Source organism: Calonectris borealis, chromosome 18 (genome assembly GCF_964195595.1).
Source record: "Calonectris borealis chromosome 18, bCalBor7.hap1.2, whole genome shotgun sequence".
NCBI lineage: Eukaryota > Metazoa > Chordata > Aves > Procellariiformes > Procellariidae > Calonectris > Calonectris borealis.
The window spans coordinates 7715345-7733230 of NC_134329.1; the positions used below are offsets into that span (position 1 = coordinate 7715345).

A 17886-nucleotide genomic window follows, 5' to 3' on the forward strand; every position below is an offset into this window, starting at 1 on the left:
CACGTATGTTCAGAATGTCCTGTATGCTCAATTTCATCTGATAAATTGATTTGTATATTGGAGCCTTTTGGGCTTCTTAATCAGCACAGCCACCCTTACGTAAAAGCTGACTGTTCTGTGTATATCTTCTGTGTTTATAGTACTCGTATTTGCTAACAAGCCAGCTGGAATCACAGCGAATCTATTGGGAAAACAAGATTGTCCGAATAGAAAAGGATACGGCCGAAGAGGTGAGCTCTGCTCTGGGCATGTGTGAAACTCTGCTGAAACAGGCCCTGGACACTGTTAAGTTGAATGGGAGATGGAGCTGTTCGGTCTCTCATACAGCCGGAGCGTTGCGTGACGTGGCCTTGCACAGCCTGTTTCACTACCAGCTGAGAAAATTGGCTCCAAGACGTACCCCTTATCTCGATGCTCAGATCTAGCAATTTGCTGCTCGGTGGTGCAGAAGTAGGTAGATTGCCACCTAGATTGCAGGTTGATTTAAACCAGCTCAGGAAACTGCAGCAGTGGTGAAAACAAGTCCGTGCTGCTGCAGGATCCCTGCTTGCCGATGCCATCCGTCTCGCACTGACGTGTATCTCTAGGGGAGGTTAGTGTAGCATAGACAATATGACTTCAATTTGCTCGGCTGCAGAAAGTGGTAGCAGTCTTGTTGCTCCAAATGCGTATTGATTCGCCCTTTCTTTTTGATCCCCTATCTCTCCTCATCACCCTTTGGGAAAAGTTCAGAGTCTCGTTCTATAAAGCATTCTGTGGGCAGGACTGCTTCAAAATGTCATGAGCAAAAATCCAGTGAGAATATTTTAATGCTTTTCACTCTACGTAGATCCTTTCAACTAGGTTTAAAGTGAGTCAGGATTTAGGGTTGAGTCCTTAGCTGAACTTTCTGCATGAGTTCTAATTAACCATTTAGTATCTGCAGTTAAATAACATCAAATACGTAGAAATTATGACTGTTGAAATAGTGGTCGTTGACCTTGGTCTAAAGAACAGTCCCAGAAATCTTAAGGAGGGCCCTATAAAAGGAAAAGATATAGCGAAAATCGTCTTGCACGTGACCAGGAAACACGATCCATAAAGCAACTTCAAAGTGAAACGACTGTGATATATGCCCCAAATGTCGTTTCATGTTTAAAGATCCTTACAATTTTATTCATGGCCCTTGCTCCATGTAAGCCTTGTCTGGATCGGTGCCACTATGCGGTGTATTCCATTATCAGCGCTCAGGCTCCTTCCCCAAATTAACCATCAGCTGCATAAACATTCAGTGATTAAGGCCGGAAGGCTTAAAACCTGCTCTGCATTGACTCTGGCATCGGTGAAGGCACCATATGTGCTGACACTGACATTTATCCAGATCGCTCCTCCAGGAAAGCATTTTTCCTTTAAATTCCTGTCTCCACTACATGCAAGCATGCTTTTGACACTAACATAGGGGAAACGAGTATCTCTGTCTATAAATCTCCTGTAAGTCTTACGTTAGAGGTTTTGACGTGTTCTGTGCAGTGCCTAGAGAACGAAAGCTGGGTTTTCTTTAGCAGTAGCAGTCTTGAATTGTGAAGTGGAGGGGAAGAGGAAGCCAATGTACGTGTGTTTCTGTTTGCGTTTTGCATGAGTAAGATATTCGTGTCAGTAGGTCACTGCCTTATGACAGCAGCTGCTGAGTCAGTGCCGTGCAAAGCAGCATGTTAATTTTCGGACTTTGACCATACTTATTTGAGGTTTAGTTTAAAAAGAGCAAAAGCCCGACATTGTAAAGCCTTAAGATAGAAATTTAAGTTTGCTGACAGATACAAAAAAGTCTGGGAGAATGGCTAAACGAATGCTTAACTGCAGTCAATAAGAAGTTAAGGATCTGATGCAGCTTTTCTTTGAATGGGGTGCCTGGCACAGATTTGCAGGCTGAGTTGCTGTTCTGTGTGAGCAGCTTCCACGGCAACGTGGTTCCTCGTTGGGGTACTGCGAACTGTAAATGCAGAGGGTCTTCATCAAAATTACGCCTTTTCTTGACTCAAAGCTTTTGCTTACCTGGATATAGTAATTGGTCAAAGTCTCGAAACCACTCCAGAAAAATGAATGTCATAATGAAAGTGCACAGGACTTTGATCTCTGTGAAATGCCTGTGTGTTTGTTTTTACAGATTAACAACATGAAGACCAAATTTAAAGAGACCATTGAGAAGTGTGACAGTCTGGAACAGAGGCTGAATGACTTGCTCAAAGAAAAGCAGTCTGTCGAAAGGAAGTGGGTACCGCTGCCAGGTTTAGTTCCATGCAGCCATTAAAACTCCGTGCACTGACATCCAAAAAGAAAAAATCTTGCTATTCCTGGGCAATTTTGAGCTATTTAAACCGGTGTACTGAGAACACAGCTTTTTTAAAAAAGCTCTCATTTCTGTAGGTGTTCACAAATTGAAAGTGCCTGTTGAGTGGAACACAGCTTTTGGGCTCTTGGCTCTTTTTACATGGTCTGCGTATTTAGCATTCAGTAATCCTTCCTCTGCCTGCTCAGAAGGAGACGCCAGTCTGTTTCACAATTGGCGGATACATCCAAAGAGGAGAAAAGCAGCTCACCAGCGGCATCTCGCCCAGCACAGAGGAAAACGTAGATCTTAGGCAGTGCCTAGATGAAAGATGTCAAGCAGGGGGGCTGTGCAGATCAGGGCGTTCCAGCTCCCTAGGTGGGACTGTGTGCTCTCTTCCTCCTAGCCCACCAGGCCCCTGGCACTGCTGCCTCTCCAGCAGTCCTGGTTGGAGCAGGAGACCCAGGCTAGTGGGCTGTGGTTCATGCAGCGCACCTTGATGAGCGGAAAGGAGTCTGCATGATGCCAGTGGACTTTCAGGGCAAAAGCACTGAGTTGTTAGGAGCAGGGAAGCACTGTCTGTGAAACGTGAGGCTACCGATACCCTTGTGGGAGCATCTTGCTCCCGAGTGAAGTGGTATCTTCAGGGTCTTGTACTCAGAGCGTGGCGGGAGCCAGCATCTGGGAGTCCCTGATCGTCCTTAGCTCTCTAAGGACCCCATGTAATCTCTGCGCCCTTTTTGGCGCCTATTCCCTAAGTTGCAGACGTGTGTTCAAGGTTACAGTCCCACGCTCCCACACACACCCTGTCTGTTGCCTCTGTGGGCCTTTGGTACAAGATGGAATTGTCTAACTTGCGAGGGAAAGGATGCTCCCGGGTTATGCAGTTGGAGGGCCAAAGGAAGGGATTCTGCTTCACAACATATGCAGGTAACACCGTACAGACAAGCAGGTGCTAGCAAGCCATGAGCTGGGTAGAAAATCCTGGGGGGATTTCGGGGTCCTCTTGTGTTGCCTCCCCTTGCCCATCTTTTGCCGGAAAACCAAGTTCCAGGTGGTCTTGGTGGGGCTGGGGACAGCTGGGGGTCAGTTGCCCTGGGGGATTAGAAACACAAAGGATGCAATGGTGTTTGATCTTGGTATAGTGCACTGCTTTCCTGACTTGTGCTTCTATTTGTAAGGTGCTCTCAGCTGAATAACAAAGTGGCTAAACTTTCCAACGAGCTGAAGGAGGAGCAAGAACTGAATAAGTGTTTGCGAGCGAATCAAGCCTTGCTTCAGAACAAACTGAAGGAGGAGGAGAGAGTGTTAAAGGAAACCTGCGAACAGAAGGACCTGCAGATCTCTGAGATCCAGGAGCAGTTGCGGGATGTCATGTTTTACTTAGAGACGCAACAGAAAATCAATCACCTCCCAGCTGAGACCCGACAGGAGATTCAGGAAGGACAGATCAACATTGCAGTGGCATCTTCTGCCAGCTCCTCCACGGGGGGCTCGGGCAAACCTTCTTCCAGGAGAGGCCGTGGCAAGAGGGGCAAATGAAAATCAGAGCGCCCTGCTCCCATCCTGAAACTGGCCGTGCTGGTGGTAGGCCAGGCTCACCTCTCGGGACTCTGGCTGGGAACGCCCAGTTCACTAAAGCTCAACTAGAAATTGTTCTTCAGAGCTGCTCATAAAACTGGCTGCCAGTCAATGGAGGTGTCTGTGGTATTTAAAAGCATTTCACTGCACTATTTAGCTATTTTTAGGCAGGTCTTAATGACCATTTTGCCTTCCTACCTTTTCACAGCCCCTCCTATCATGCATTTGACTTTCTTCTTGGAGAGTGTACTGTTTTGGGGTGGGTGGGTGTGTACGTGTTAAACATCGCATTCCCTAAGGGGATGCTGTAGAGTAGGCTAGGCCCAGCGTGTAAGGCTTCTCCGGTTCTTCTCCTGGATTAAAAGCATTCTCAATTAAGAAATGATTTTATTTAATAAACAGTGTAAATTAGATTATATACATCTCCGTTTAGTATGGGCAGTCCTGACACTGCAGAACTGCTAGTGCAGGAGTAGAACTGTAGTTTGGAAATAAAAAGGAGTGAAGTGTGGAAAATAAACCATCTTAGTGGTGTAAGAAACTGAACGAGTCCTAAAGGCTTGTAATCTAGGATATTAAATGCTTTAAGGGACTTTGCTACTGTTTCTTCATTTTAAAGATGGCCTTTGAAAGGCCAGTGCTTGCTGCCTTTGGGGCAGAAAGCGTGGAAGTTTTATATTCTGGAAACTGTTTAACGGGGTTATTTTACAGGCATTTCTACAAGTTACATAGAGTCATCTTTGCGAAGACCGGTACACGTTACCTATTAACAGCTGCCACCGTGTTCTGATCCTCCTGCGTGCGCGTTCCCTCCGTGAGCTGCGCCAGGGCCGTGTTGCCGTAAACTCCGGTGCTGCAATCCTCAAAACGAGGTGAGGAGAATGACTAACGTGGCGTTTTAAAAACCCTCCTCCTACCTGCCTGTACCCAGCCTTTGCAGTAGCTGCCGGCGCCCGCCCGCGGGGCCGCCGTGCTGGGCTCTGCGGTGGAGCTCCGCGCGCTGCCTGCGGCTGGGCCCTCGCCGCTAGATGCGGCTGTTGTATCCAGTTACTGGGATCGCTTAGCGCTGCCGGTTCTGCTCCGAAACGTGGCTCTGGCCAAAAATCTCAACTGGCAAAGCTTTTGTGTTATTTGCCCCAAAGGTATGCAGATCCCTTAAGGGAAATTTGAGGATAAATCTGGGGGTTTTTTTGTTGGTTTTCACTTAGAATGTATACCAGGCTTGATGCTCTGGGGTGGGAAGAGTTGCACTCTGGCTGGAGAAGTGACTGTCCTGGTTGCTGTGTTGCGCTCAGCAATCTGAGCGTTTATTAAAAATGGCTGGGGGAGTCCCGCAGTTGTCTTTTCAGACCATAGCATGATCCTTTTCCATTGTTTGAACTGCAGGAACAGCCTTGATCTTAGTCTGTAACACTGAAAATGCAGCTCTGACTTAGCAGCTCCAAACTGGAACAAAGAAATAAAACAGCTAGTCCTTTATTGCTAGAAGTTGTTCTTTTTGGCCAATTGAAAGGAACGAGTTAGAATAAATAGAGTGATTCTCGGAAGGTGAGTCGTTATAATCTGCTTCCTGACTTTATGGACTGGAAGTGTTGAACTTCCTCACTTTGAAATACAGGGCGCTTGTTCGTGCACTCACTGCATCCACGGCTTGGGTTTGGAGATCTGTCCCAATCATCCAGAACTTCGACCTTTTCTAACTTTGTAGCATGAATGTACACTAACTCTTTTCTAGCGCGTGGACCGTACAACCGGGCCTCTGCCTTCTGTAATTTATTCTAAGGACCTAGAGATGTACAACACAGCTTGCTCTCCTATAGAAACTATTTTATTTAAGATATATTTTTACACCATCTAAGATCCTCTGACCTTTTGCTGAAAGCTTGCTTTGTGTAGAACACTAAGATGCTGTTCTGTATCTTGGAATTAATTTTCAAAAAATGTAATTGAAAATTAAAACAGTGTGCAGTATTTTTGTTTGTGTATTGAACTGGAAGTGGAGGGAGGAGATGGCAGGGAGAACGACAAAACATAACACTTACTCTTTTTGAAGTCGTCTACTTTTTAACTCAAAGGCAAAGCTGTCCAAACAAGCTCTTTGTCATGTTTGGGTTGGGGGGAAGTTCGGTTCAGCTGAGCTGATATGTGCAGATAAGGCAGGGTAATTCTCTCTCATGAGAAGCGGGCGGCTCATGCAGGAAAAGCAAGGGTTGTTGAATACTTTTGCATTAAACCAGATTACCCCCAGTCCTTGGGTCCCCTCCAGCTTCTCCTAAAATCATCCCAGGTGGCAAAGCAACCCACAGCATCCATCTGGCTGTTTATTCACTGCTGTAGATCCACCGGGCTCCTGCCGGGAGAGGCTGAGGGCACCCTCCCTGGCGGGACTTGCCCCGCGGTGGGACCACGCTCTGTCTGGCTGCGGGGCAGAAGCAGCGCTGATGTGGCTTGAGCCCACACGTGGCTGGTGGTGAAGGGAAAAGTCCCAGCGAAGGCTGGTCCGTGACTCTTCCTTACCCATCATCCGGACACCCGAGTGCCTGGAAAAAGCCGTGGCGCTCAGAACTCTCAGCCTGCCGTCAAATTTTGACATCTGCGACTCAAACAACAGGTCAGCCTTGTGGCTGATGACTCAGTATCACCACAGCAGAAGGTTGCAGCAGCAGAAAACTTGCCCCAAGCACTGGACAGCTGAGATTGGGCCAAGCTCCTGCTATGATTAAAATCCTTAAAATAGATTTTTTTAAAATTTTTTTTTTTCTTTAAACCATGAAGGAAATCTTCCCCCCTGCTGAACAGCAAAGGGGTTATACTGTCTGCTGATGCTGTGTCGGGTGCCTGGAGTAGCATCAAAGGGAGCTCTAGGACAAAGCCTGCCTTGGCACTTGCCGTGTGGGCTACGTGGCAGTAATGGAGAGGAGATGTTTCAGCAGGAGCAAGAAATGGGGGACCTGCTCTCCCCAGAGCTCTGTGGGCAACACGGGAGGGGCTCCGGTGGTCAGCACCTTCTGTGAACTTCACTGGATCCTGCCCTGCCCTCGCTGCAAAAGGTTCCCCGATTCACAGGCTGGCAGGGAGGGAACAGGACAGCAAAACGACTCGCGATTCTGTGAGTACGTGGGCAGAACGGTAACGGCAAAAACACCCGAGGGAGCCCAAGAGCCTCCAATGTCAGCTCTGCACCTCTGTGGTGAGAGCACCCACCTGCTTGAGAGAGGAGGCCATCGGGGACCGCAGGAAAGGCTGCGGGATTTAAAATGGCCAGGGAGAAACACAGATGGAGCGGAGTGACAGCCAGAAGTCGCACGAAGCTTGGCAGAGTCCTCCGCGCTTTGAGGATGCTGAAATGATTCACTCCGGCAGCTGTTCCGGCGCGAGTGGAGGGGAGAGGCGGTTAGTCGGGGCGATGGGTCGGCACGGCTTCTCGTCGGCTGGGAGAAGCAGCGCCTGCAGCCCGAGGGACGGCAGGGACAGAAAGGGCCATGTCCCCCTGCTTGGAAGGGAAATGCAGGGCAGCTCGGGGTGAGCTGGGGCCCAGGGCTCCGCTGTCACTGCTTCGCGCCAGGGATGTTCCCCATAAGCAAACGGCAAAGTCCGGATTAGCAGGAGGCAAAAGCAGCGCTGCTCGGTGGGGCTCCACTTGACGGCGAGGTGGGCTTCCCACCCGCCACCTCCAGCACCCACAGGGTTTGTGCCCGAGCTCCTAGCAGGGTCTGTTGGGGTGGGAGGGGAACGCAGCACCCGTGAGACCTGCGGCCACCCGAGCCCCAGCACCCCCGTCTCTCCGCTGATGGGTTTCCAGGAGCCCTTTCGGGGCCAGCCCAGCAGCAGCCCCCGCCGTGCAGCCCGGCCAGCTGCGGGTACCGCGGTTTGGGGTGAGATACCTGGCTGACATCGCTCCGTTTCACACGGTTCCAGGGACTCATTAGTTTAATTTGCCTCTTGGGAAGAACCTGTCCCTTAACACCCATTAATCCCCTCCGTGACATGGGTTCTGCTCTTTTAGGAGCTGAGGTCCCGGGTGGGTGATGTCTCTCTGGTTTGTGCCCTCGCGTGGTGCCACTAGCAGAGCGGACACGGAGTCACCCCGCAGGCCAAGGTCCGCGGGTGTCTGTCCGTCCATCCGAGCAGCTGGAGCACCCCACGGCCATGCCGTGCTCCCTGTGCCTGCGCCGCAGCCAGCCCGGGCCCCTCCGAAGGGGCACGCTGCCGTCCCACCACCCGCTCTCCGCTCCGTTTACCTTTTCACCAGAGCCCAATTTCCCCAAGGTGGAAAATTCCTGCCCTGATCTGCACCAACCGACTTGTCTGTTCTTGTTTGAGCTCTGAGAAATTCACATCAATTTCTCCTAGGCTTCCCCCCGCTCCTTTTTACATAAATGGGCATTTTGGTCTAAAAACTGTATTTTAAAGGGAGACACATCCAGCTGGCCCAGCTCTCCACAGCAGGTCCTACACCGGGACAGTCAGCAGTGTTTGGAGGGGAGTTTTGCAGCACAGGAGGGACATTTGTGTATTCATTCTCCAGCCTGAATTCCCGCACACGTTCCCCAAGGCAAGAGCCAGCTCCGTGCACTGGTTCACTTCAGCCTCCGAGGGGCAACAGCAAAATAGCGACAGGTTTGCTTGAAGCAGGAAGCAATTTGTGATATTTGCTTTCATTTCAAGCTCAAGTTACAACCCCACACCTAACGCTTCCTGCGCCGGCACCACCCTTGAGCAAACATTATTTATAGCAGCAAGCAGCATTTATAGCTTTGCCCCTTCTTGACCTGGAAGTAATTGGTTAATTGAGTTAGACAACAAACCTCAAGACACTCACATGGTTTCCTTCCACCTTCTTGGAGGGAGCTGGAGAGTCAAACTCCTTCCATCCCAAGCTGGTTAAAAACATCAGACACCACAGAGAGAGCGATGGTTACTTCCCCACCAGGAAATTGGTCCCTGCTGAACCTTCTTCAGGGCCAACGGCTCCTATAAAGCTGCTGCACCTGGGGGGGTCACTGCCTTGCTGGAGCTGGCTCTGGGGTAGGTGGGGGCTCTTTGGGGAGGGTTTCCTGAGCTGCACAGGGGTGGGAAGCAGTGGAAAGCTTTGCTGCTCGCTGGTGGGAGCTGTGCTCCGAGCGGACACGCCTGAGCTCACTGAGATGTTGGTCTTTTGTGCAGGTTTAGTAATGCGATGATTTTGTGGTTGTACAGGTTTTGTGGGCTTGAGGGTAGGGGGTGAGGATGAGCTATTGGCTTGTTTGCGCTGTGTTAAGGGGCTTATTCCCAGCCGGAGCTCCTGGGGCTGTGCTGGTCGCCGGTGCTGGGCCCTGCGTGTTCCTTGTCATCTGAAGGTGGCACTTCAGTGGCAGCACTTCTCTTCTGCAGGCTGCTGAAGTGGTTGTGCTCTCAAAAGTGCTTATGTTGAGCTGTAAAGCCCCCGTCTGCGCTTGGGGGTGTGCAGGAGCCTGCGCTGGGCAGGGAGCTACGAGTGCTCCACCTAATGCCAGTGGAGGTTGCAAAACATTCACAAACCCCCCCGGCTGCCCCAGACCGAGCAGTCAGGCTGCCTTCAAGCATTTTAGGAGGAGTTTTCCTGGAGGTAGATTGCAACTTAGCTGTTTTTCTTGCCTATTACCAGTGTCCCCACGTGGTGGCAATTGGAGGACAATGTCAGTGTAGGATGTACCTTGGTTTTCTGGATGCAGAGATGATGTTCTTGACACCTGTTTATGTGCCTCTGCCTCCCAGTCTCCCTCCTCCCTCGTGTCTCTATTTATATGTGACTTTGTGATATTTATTAGTCTCTATTGATGTGTGGTGCTGTTAGATGAAGAAATGTATCCTCTTGCCCTGTAGAACAGAGGGGTTTAAGCACGTGAAGGAAACCCACCTTGGTGGGATCCTTCTCTCTGGGGTGGGGGGAGACCCCCACTACAGGTGTGAGCGAGGTTCCAAGGCAACTTCATGCTCTCCATGTCTGAGCTCATAAACCTAAAATAAAACCACATAAATCTGTTTTAGCATATAAAACGTGACTAGATCTCCTAGAACAATTCCTCTACACTACTGGTAATCTTAGTCCAAGCAGAATTAATGTAGGCTGGAGAAACTCCTAGTGCTGTAGGCTTGAATCCATGGTCTGTGTGGAGTCCCAGTTGGAAAACCTTCTGCGAGGGCTGGAGGAGCCGAGCGGGAGATGCAGCCAAGCAAGATGGGTGAGCTGGTGTTGTCCACAGGACGCCGCTGCAGCCAGCGGCCCCGTGCCGATGGAGGGGGAGCCGTCCGGTCTCGTCCAAGCACAGCTGTGCCAAGAGTTTCCCTCTGCAACTGCATGAGGAGCAAAGAGGGTTTTTTCCAAGCAATTCTTCTTGGCAGCTTTCGAACGTGCTCCGGCTTCACTGGAGCGAAGAAGAAATCCCAACTGGATCCTGCCTGCTCAGTGAAGGAGCACCAAAAGCTGAGCACAGCCCCAGGACCTGGGAGCTCCACCCTTCACTAACAGACCCCTGCAGCTTCATTGCAAGGAGCCAAACACCCACTCCTCCTTCCAAGAAATCAATGGGGAGGAATTAATAATGGTGTAAAAGCTGAAGTTTTTAGGCAGCCGCGTGGGAACGCAGGCAGCGCCCTGAAATCACAGCATTTCCCTCTGTGGCGATCGGAGTCAAACTGCAGAAGCAGTTAAGAGGATTAGGTATTTTTGATCATATTTGCAGCTGCGCTAGCTGTAACCAAGAGGAGAAACCCAAATGCTTCGTCTTGGGAAGTGACTCTGGGCCTGGGAGGGAGCGCTCCCTCGGGACCCCGCATCTGGGTATGTGCTCAGCCCCTGCTGTTCGACAGAGCTACGAGGAGCTGTCGTTCCTACAGCTGAACTAGTGCCTTGGCTCCCTTGAAGACCCAGGCTCCTGTGGAAAACTCGCTGCGAGCCAGCCCGGATGCAGGGCTCCGAGCTGCAACGATGCCTCCAAAATGTCAGCTCCCACGCAGAAGGTCTACGTCTCCCAAGTGCCACAGCCTAAATGAAGAACGCGTTAGAAGCCCTGCCAGGTTTAGACCCAGATGTGAGAGGGGAGATCCCTCCCTGGACATCACGAAGAGGATTTCTTTAACAGTTGTCTTAGCACTGTGGTGTTTTAGCAAGGAAAACTAATTTCACTGTACAGTTAAGTTTCAGCGTGTAGTTCTCACGCATTTAGGGCTGTTACGGTCCAAATAAAAATACCTGACCATTCCTTCTGAAGCCCAACCCAGCAGAGATGGTGGTGATGTACTGCCAGCGCTGTAGTAGGAAACCCCCCTGCTTTTCCCTAGGGACACCTCCGACGAGCCGTTGGCCCCCACCGCAGGCACGATGGGCTGAGGGGGGAATATGGAATCCATTAAGCTGTTTTTCCAATCTTAAATAAAAACGTGGCCTTGTAACCAAGGAGGAAGACATCACTCCTTGACACATGTGCGTTCGCTGGAAGCGCTCGGCCCTGCTTGCAGAGGCTGCCTGGGGTCTCCACGCGGAGGGGTGGGAGTCCTCTCTTCACGGATGGAGCCTCAGATGATGCTCCAGGCTGGGGCAGGCGGGTTCCTCCTGAAACCAAAATCCCGGATCTGAGCCCCAGGTATAACGTGTTGGAGGAAGGGAAAAGCTCCACATCTCGCTTCCAATTTGCCTGATGATTTTATAACGGAGTCTTAGCGAACAGGGGAAGGAGTGCCAGAGGTAACAAATTCAAGCCTTTCCAAATGTGGTCATGTGGTAGTCATCTGCCAAAAACATAAACCAAGATCATAATCCTGAATTTGTCCTTTGAATGTACCTGTGCCTGTTCTGTAGTAGTTTCCTTCTAATCCCCAGGGATTAATACCGAAGTGTATTGAAACATCTGAGGTGAAGGGGCACAGTGGAAATTCCTCGCGGGCTGATAATAATAACTGAAAGCTGCTCTGTGAAGTAAACCTGAGGCTGACTTGGTTTTTAATGGACATCTGTCTGTAGGGGGAAAAAATGCCATGGCAACTGCCTTTCTTGTTGGCATGCCTGTCTCAGCGAAGGGACGGGGAGAGGATGGGTATTGGCGGGTCTGTGTAGCTGCGCTTGGGAAACATGGAGGTACAGCTCGACGAGGCTGTGAGGCAAAGGTTGTTTATGCTCTGTGAGCGCCAAATCTTGAGGGATTTAAGAGCTAAATCTTGGCATAATGATTTCTTTGTGTGCTGCTGCTGCTTAGCGGGAGCTAGGCTGGGTTTCCCCCTCCCTTTTGTAAAAATGTGAAATCTAAAAGCGTAAAGTGCTTGGTTGAAGATTACCTGGCAGTTTGCTGGGCAGAGTTGGTGTCTCCCAGTTTGCAGCTCTGTCCCAAAACAATTGCTTCATAGCTAGAGCATCGCTGAACAGGTCCTGGAGCTTTGCCTCCTGAGGAAGGAAATGCCCTTGTTTAGTGTCTGCCGCCAATGGAAATTGAGAGTAAGGTTCATTAAAATGTTGGTTATAGGTAAAACGAGCTCTGGCACTTCTGTATCTCTCTCCTGAGCTCTGTGGACGTTAGCATTTCCCTTCATCTCCTGTTGGTTGTAGGAGAAGCAGCTGGCACGCATGGCACAGCAGGCACATCGGCCATCCGCACCCTGTCTGAACCGAGCTGGAGGGGGATGCTGGAGGGCTGAGAGAAATTGGGAAGAAGTAGTTATAACAGTGCAAGTGCGGATCAAAAACTGTATCTGATGGGAGCTGGCCTCTGCTTGGAATCGAGTTGTGAATTCGAGGGCCTGCAGGCGATGAGAGGACACAATGCAGTGACTGGGGTGGGGAGGAAAGGCAGAAGTAGGCAGCAATTGTCCTGCTTGGTTGGTTTGGAGCTTGGGCTTCGGTTTTGCTCATTGTTTACATATCTCTTTCTGGTTTGGCCGGTAGCGCGTTCATCAGTTAAAACTGACGGCAGCTTTGCTGACGAGCTAATATCGTATCTCTCTGGGAAGTGCTTCTTGTGTGTTAGTGGACCTGATTTATTTTCCCAATATCTTTCCAAGTGTTTGGAGAATCCTGTGCCCATAGCACTGTTCACAAAGCTTTGGCCTCCAAGAAGAGGGTTAGGGATAATGGGACTAAGTAACAGAAGTCTTCAGGGAAGAGAAAATGCATGTGTAGAAATGCTCAGTTCTGTGAGCTTCTCTAACAGCTGATTTTGCTTAAAATAAATGCCCGGTGCCCATGTCGGTCGTCCCTCCGCAGGCACGCGTGTTTCATCTTGTTGAATGCTGTTGAGGATCACCCCGGGTAGCTCAAGCAAGAGAGCACAGCACCTAACAGCAGGTTAGATCAAGGAAATGTTACATTACGTAGCACTTCCTGGTAAGTAATGGTATTATCAGACTCATTCATCTTCGTATGCAAATACAGCCTGCACATGTAGTCACAAATCTGAATGAAAATAGTAGTCTTGAAAAAGAGCAGCTCTAACCCGGAATGTGGACAGAAAGGGCAAAACAATGCGATTCTCCATCAGAAATAGTTGCATTTCTTTCTTGACCATGGAGCAGGTGACTTTGAATCCTGAACTTTTCTACATCTTGGCCACTGCATCCACTGACTGTTGTCTGATCTCTGTCACAACCTCATTTGCAACCAACCTAGTAGCTGTAATGGTAGGGAATAGCCAAAAAAGGGAGAAATTGATAGGGCCAAACCATAATGTAATAAATGCCGAATATTGGGAATGGTGGGCGAAGATGAGCCGTATGCAGTGGAAGTAAAGAGAACGCTGTGCCACAAGAGCAGTACAATCCCGTAACGCTGGAAGCTTGAGCAGTCCGTTGCAGACGTGTGCCCGCAACAGCAAGGTGAGGAGCAGTGTCTGCGCCGGCGGTCACCAGACGCCGGCTGCTGCTGGATTCAGAACCCAACCTGCAAGTTCTCTGGTGGTCATTACTGCCGGAGCGATTTTAATTTGGTCACTTCTATACTTTTAATGTGTTTTTTACGAAGATGCTTGACAAACACAAAAAAGGGAGGGCACAATGAAAGCCAAACAGAGCTTAACAAAACAAAGAATACATTGAAGGAGAAAACAAGTTAAACTGCAACTGCACTTGAGTCATTACTGCAGACGTGAACACGAGCCTTATTCATACACTGCTTTCCAAGCACGTGGTGTTACCCCAAAATGTAGCTTAGTATGTTCATATCACGTCTTGGAAACCATCTCTGCCCCTGGAACTTATTTCTGTATTTTTGACATCCTTGAATATCAAGGGCTCCATCTTCGCCAGCGGGACCCCACAGCATGGCTGCCGCTTCAAAACGCTGCAGGCTCTTTAATAGTTCTTAACCTTTAGCCGCATAAATAGTGACTAATTGCTGTGCACTGTAAACATTCTTAGCTGAAAAAGCATTGAAGTAATGTCCTTTAAAAAAACCCAACTATTAAGTGACCTGGATATGTTATACTCAGTCTCTTATCAGACTTCCTTGTGCTTTTTCTTGGCAACTTCCTTTTAAAATGCAAAGCACACTGATGAAACACGCTATTGAATAAGCAATCCTTGCTAGCTGTAGCTTACTCGAGTTAGATTCAAGGCATGTTTTGGCTCTTCCTTTCCTGCTGCATTTCCCCTATTGAGGTAGCATTTGGGGGCCCTCCGCCTGAGGTCCAGTAGGACCAACCAAAAGATACAGAAGACCTCATAAACAGTACCCTAAAGAGTTTGGTTAAATGCAGGGTTTTGTATGCTAGTGGATTTTACATATATATGTGCAGGTGTGTATGTTTTGTGTGTGTTTATATATATATTATTTTAAAAAAGGTCTTTTCTTAGCTTCTCTTAGGTAATGTTAGTTATCCCATCATGTGCAGTGAAACAGACTTCTGCTTTCACAGTAAGTGGTCCTAAAATTTGTGCCAGTGGTAGCACGAGCTGTCGTCAGCTCTGCAGGTGCTAGTGTCTCCTTTGGAAACTCTTGGACTGCAGAAATCCTCAATGTCCTTCTCTCTCGGTTCCGTGGCTGTGAAATAGCAAAGTGTCTTGTGAGTTCACTAAAGTGATTGAAAAATGTAGTTTCCTTAAAACTGCTGGCTCTGACTAGGGCAAGTATTTTCAATGGAAAAATTCCTTGTGCTGAGCCCATTTCGGCTAGTATCTGTCATCTAACTAGTAATGTGTTAACCGCAAGGTTATTTGGGCCTGTAAGGTAAAACAAAACAAGCAGTTTAACAGTCAAAAGTGTAGGGAAAATGCTAATTTAAGAAAGCTGTTAAATATTTGTTATCTTTTTACCATTGTGTGTTGCCACCCACAACTCTTTCAACCACATGGGAAAGCTGTTGCTTTACAAGCAAGGTGTATAAATAATGCCTGCCTAAGAGCACCGCTCCTTTTTATTACATTTGAATCCTGTGGGATTTCTAGAGCATTTCTATGAATAGATTAAACTCTGAGCATTTTGAGTAACCATGGCTATAAATCAATTTAGCTCTTGGTTTTCAAGTTACATCTGCTCTTACTAATCCTATATGTACATAGAATTTTAACAGGACAGACCAGGCTTTATTTTTATGTATTGGTATGCGTCGGTGAAACCACCGCTCTGCGTAAAGCGGGTACCACCAATATGGCAGAGCCGAACAGTCGCTGCACCTTGGATTTCTGCAGGAAGCCTGATGATGGCAGATAGGTAACACCACAGCGATGGGAGAACTGGCATCTTGGGCTCAAATATTGTCAGTGCAACGCAAATTTTCATTTCTTTGGACTGCAGTGATTTAGGGGGACCCCCCTCCCCCCCCCGCAGAAATCTGTAATACTGAGGGGTTGTCAGCAAGGAACGTGGCAATCCCTTCGGCCCCATCTTGCTTTCCTGTAGCTGGCTCCACGAGTAGGAGGGCGATGGGTTGTGTTTACTGGCGGTAGTTCGGTATCTCTGCGGTTAAAGGCAGGAGCCGGTCTGCAGCTTTGCTAGCGCGCACAGGGGGCCGGGGTTCTCCATTTCGCCTTTCACAACTAGTCGGCGGTTCGGCCATTTTTTTCTGAATTTTGGTGTCTCTCCATGTCTGGTTTCTTTTGAACGATGCGCTGCCGGGCCGAGCCCGCCTCCCTCCCACTCCTGCTCGCTGGCGGCCCGGGGCGGGGGGGCGAGCTGGGCCTCGGCAGGCCCGGGTGGGGCCGGCCCCGCCAGCCTCTGCCCCGGCCAGGCCTCGGCCTGCGGGCCGGCCGGGAGAGGAGGCCGCAGCCCAGGGCCCTGCGCCGCCGGGTGAGGAGGAACGCTCCCCTCAGGGGCCGGGGCCTGCGGGCCGCCCTCCCCGCAGCGGCCGCGCCGGGGGTGTCCGCCCGGCTGGCACCGGCTCGGGCTTGCCCTTGCGGCTACCGCGAGCGAGGGGTGAAGACGCGGGCGGGCTGTGAGGACGGGGGAGGCCGCGCCCGCGGGGGCCTCACGGCACCGGCGGGCCCGGCCCGTCCCCTCAGCGGGGCCGCGGCTGCGGCGGGAGCTGCCGCCGTCCCGCGCCGCCGCCTCACGTGTCCCCCTCCCCTCCCCGCCTCCCGCCTCCGCCCCTTCACCCTCCGCAGCACCGCCGCGGCGCCCTCCGACTTCCCGTAAAGAGTCCGCGCCCGCCGCCCGCTCCGGCGCCTCCGCCTCGCCGCCCCCCGCCCCGCCGCCCCCCCGCTGCCGCCGCAGGGCTGCCCGAGAGGCGGCGGGGGCGACCGCCGCGCCTCTCCGCCCCGCCGCTCCCCTCACCCGCCGGCCCGGTCCGGCCTTCCCCCTCCAACCCCCCTCCCTCCGCGGATCCCTCCGCGCCGCGCTCCGCTCCCTCCGCCCCGCTCGCACTGTTTGGGAGCAACCGGCCGAACCAGCGGCGCCCCGGCCCCGCCAGCGCAGCGAGGCCCTGCGGACCGGCGCTCGCCCAGCCCCGGCGCGCACCCCCGGCCCTCTCCCCTCTCGTCATGTCCCTCAAGCAAGCGGCGGCGGCGGCGCAGGCCGCCGGCAACAACCGCAAGCCCCCCGGCGGCGGCGGCGGCCCCGGCCTCCCGTCAGCCGCGGGCGGCGGGAGGCAGAACATGGGCAGGTGGGTGCGCGGTGGCGGCCTTGGCCCCGGCCCCGCCGCGGAGAGCCCGGCGCGGGCGCCGCTCCCCCTCCCCCGCCGCCACCCCCCTGCACCGGCCTCCATGGGCGGCGGCGGCGCGGCCGGGAGGGGGAGCGGGGCCTGCTGCATGGCGGGGGACGCGGCCCGGCCCGGCGCGGGGGGCTCCGCCCGGCGGGGCGGGAGCCGGCATGGCGGCGGGCGGGGCGCACGCAGGCCCGCCGAGGGGCCCCGCCGGTTCCGCAGTGCTGCCGGGGCGAGGCCGCGAGGCCAGGCCGCGGCCGGTGCCCTTCAGGCGGCCGGGGACGGCGGAGGGCACGGCGGGACCTCCATTTTCCGCGACAGGGCGGCGGGCGAAGCCCCCCGCGGCCTGGCGGGGGCGAGGGGCGCCGCTTCCCCCGGGCCAACGTGACCCGCCTGCTGAGGAGGCGGCGGGGGAGGCGGGGGCGAGGCGCCGTAGCCGGCGGCCGCACGTGCGCGAGGGGACGGCGGCGGGAAGGTGCCGGCCGCGATGGCGGCGGCCGGGGGGCGGCGGGGCTGTCCCGGGCGGGGGAGGGGGCAGCGTTCCTGCCTTGTGGAAGTCGGCGGAGGCCCGCCTGCGGTGGAGCACCTTCAGCTTCCTGGGCTTTATTTTTATTAATATTAATATATATATTATTCTATTATTTAAATCGCAATAAAATTCTCGCGGGAAGGGAGGCCGCAGGAGCGCTCGCCGGCCTCGGCGGTGGATGGTGGTTCCAAGCACGACTTGCTTTTTCACAGATTTGGGGGGCGAGGAGTCGGGGTTTTGCAGCAGGCTGAGATTGCCCTCCTCCTATCTCCCCCTCCCCACGCACGCTGCGGCGGCCCTGCTGTCTCGTACTGCCTCTGGAAGATTGATCCTGCCCCTGCTCCGGCTCGGAGAGCATTAGCTATACAAATTCACGCATTATTGAGAAAGAG

The 17886-nt window shown here is 52.2% G+C and overlaps 2 protein-coding genes across 12 annotated transcripts in view; both read left to right on the top strand.

Moving 5' to 3' along the window:
* BRAP (BRCA1 associated protein) overlaps positions 1 to 5857 on the top strand; it is a 15932-nt gene extending 10075 nt beyond the window's left edge. Inside the window, exons 10-13 of one of the 2 annotated variants that reach the window (XR_012676434.1) lie at positions 141 to 230; positions 2144 to 2247; positions 3487 to 4003; positions 4598 to 5857. Coding sequence is in view for 1 of the 2 variants with exons in the window: in XM_075167629.1 (XP_075023730.1) it covers positions 141 to 230; positions 2144 to 2247; positions 3487 to 3847 (555 nt within the window). In the remaining variant the exon portion in view is untranslated. Of the gene's footprint in view, positions 1 to 140; positions 231 to 2143; positions 2248 to 3486 lie in introns of both variants that reach the window. The other variant, XM_075167629.1, reaches the window with a different exon arrangement.
* Positions 5858 to 16658: 10801 nt separating this feature from the next.
* ATXN2 (ataxin 2) overlaps positions 16659 to 17886 on the top strand; it is a 57341-nt gene continuing 56113 nt past the window's right edge. For 7 of the 10 annotated variants that reach the window (XR_012676435.1, XM_075167633.1, XM_075167634.1 and 4 more), the window contains exon 1: positions 16669 to 16926. Coding sequence is in view for 9 of the 10 variants with exons in the window: in XM_075167633.1 (XP_075023734.1) it covers positions 16805 to 16926 (122 nt within the window). In the remaining variant the exon portion in view is untranslated. Of the gene's footprint in view, positions 16927 to 17886 lie in introns of all 10 variants that reach the window. The other 3 variants (XM_075167639.1, XM_075167642.1, XM_075167640.1) reach the window with 2 other exon arrangements.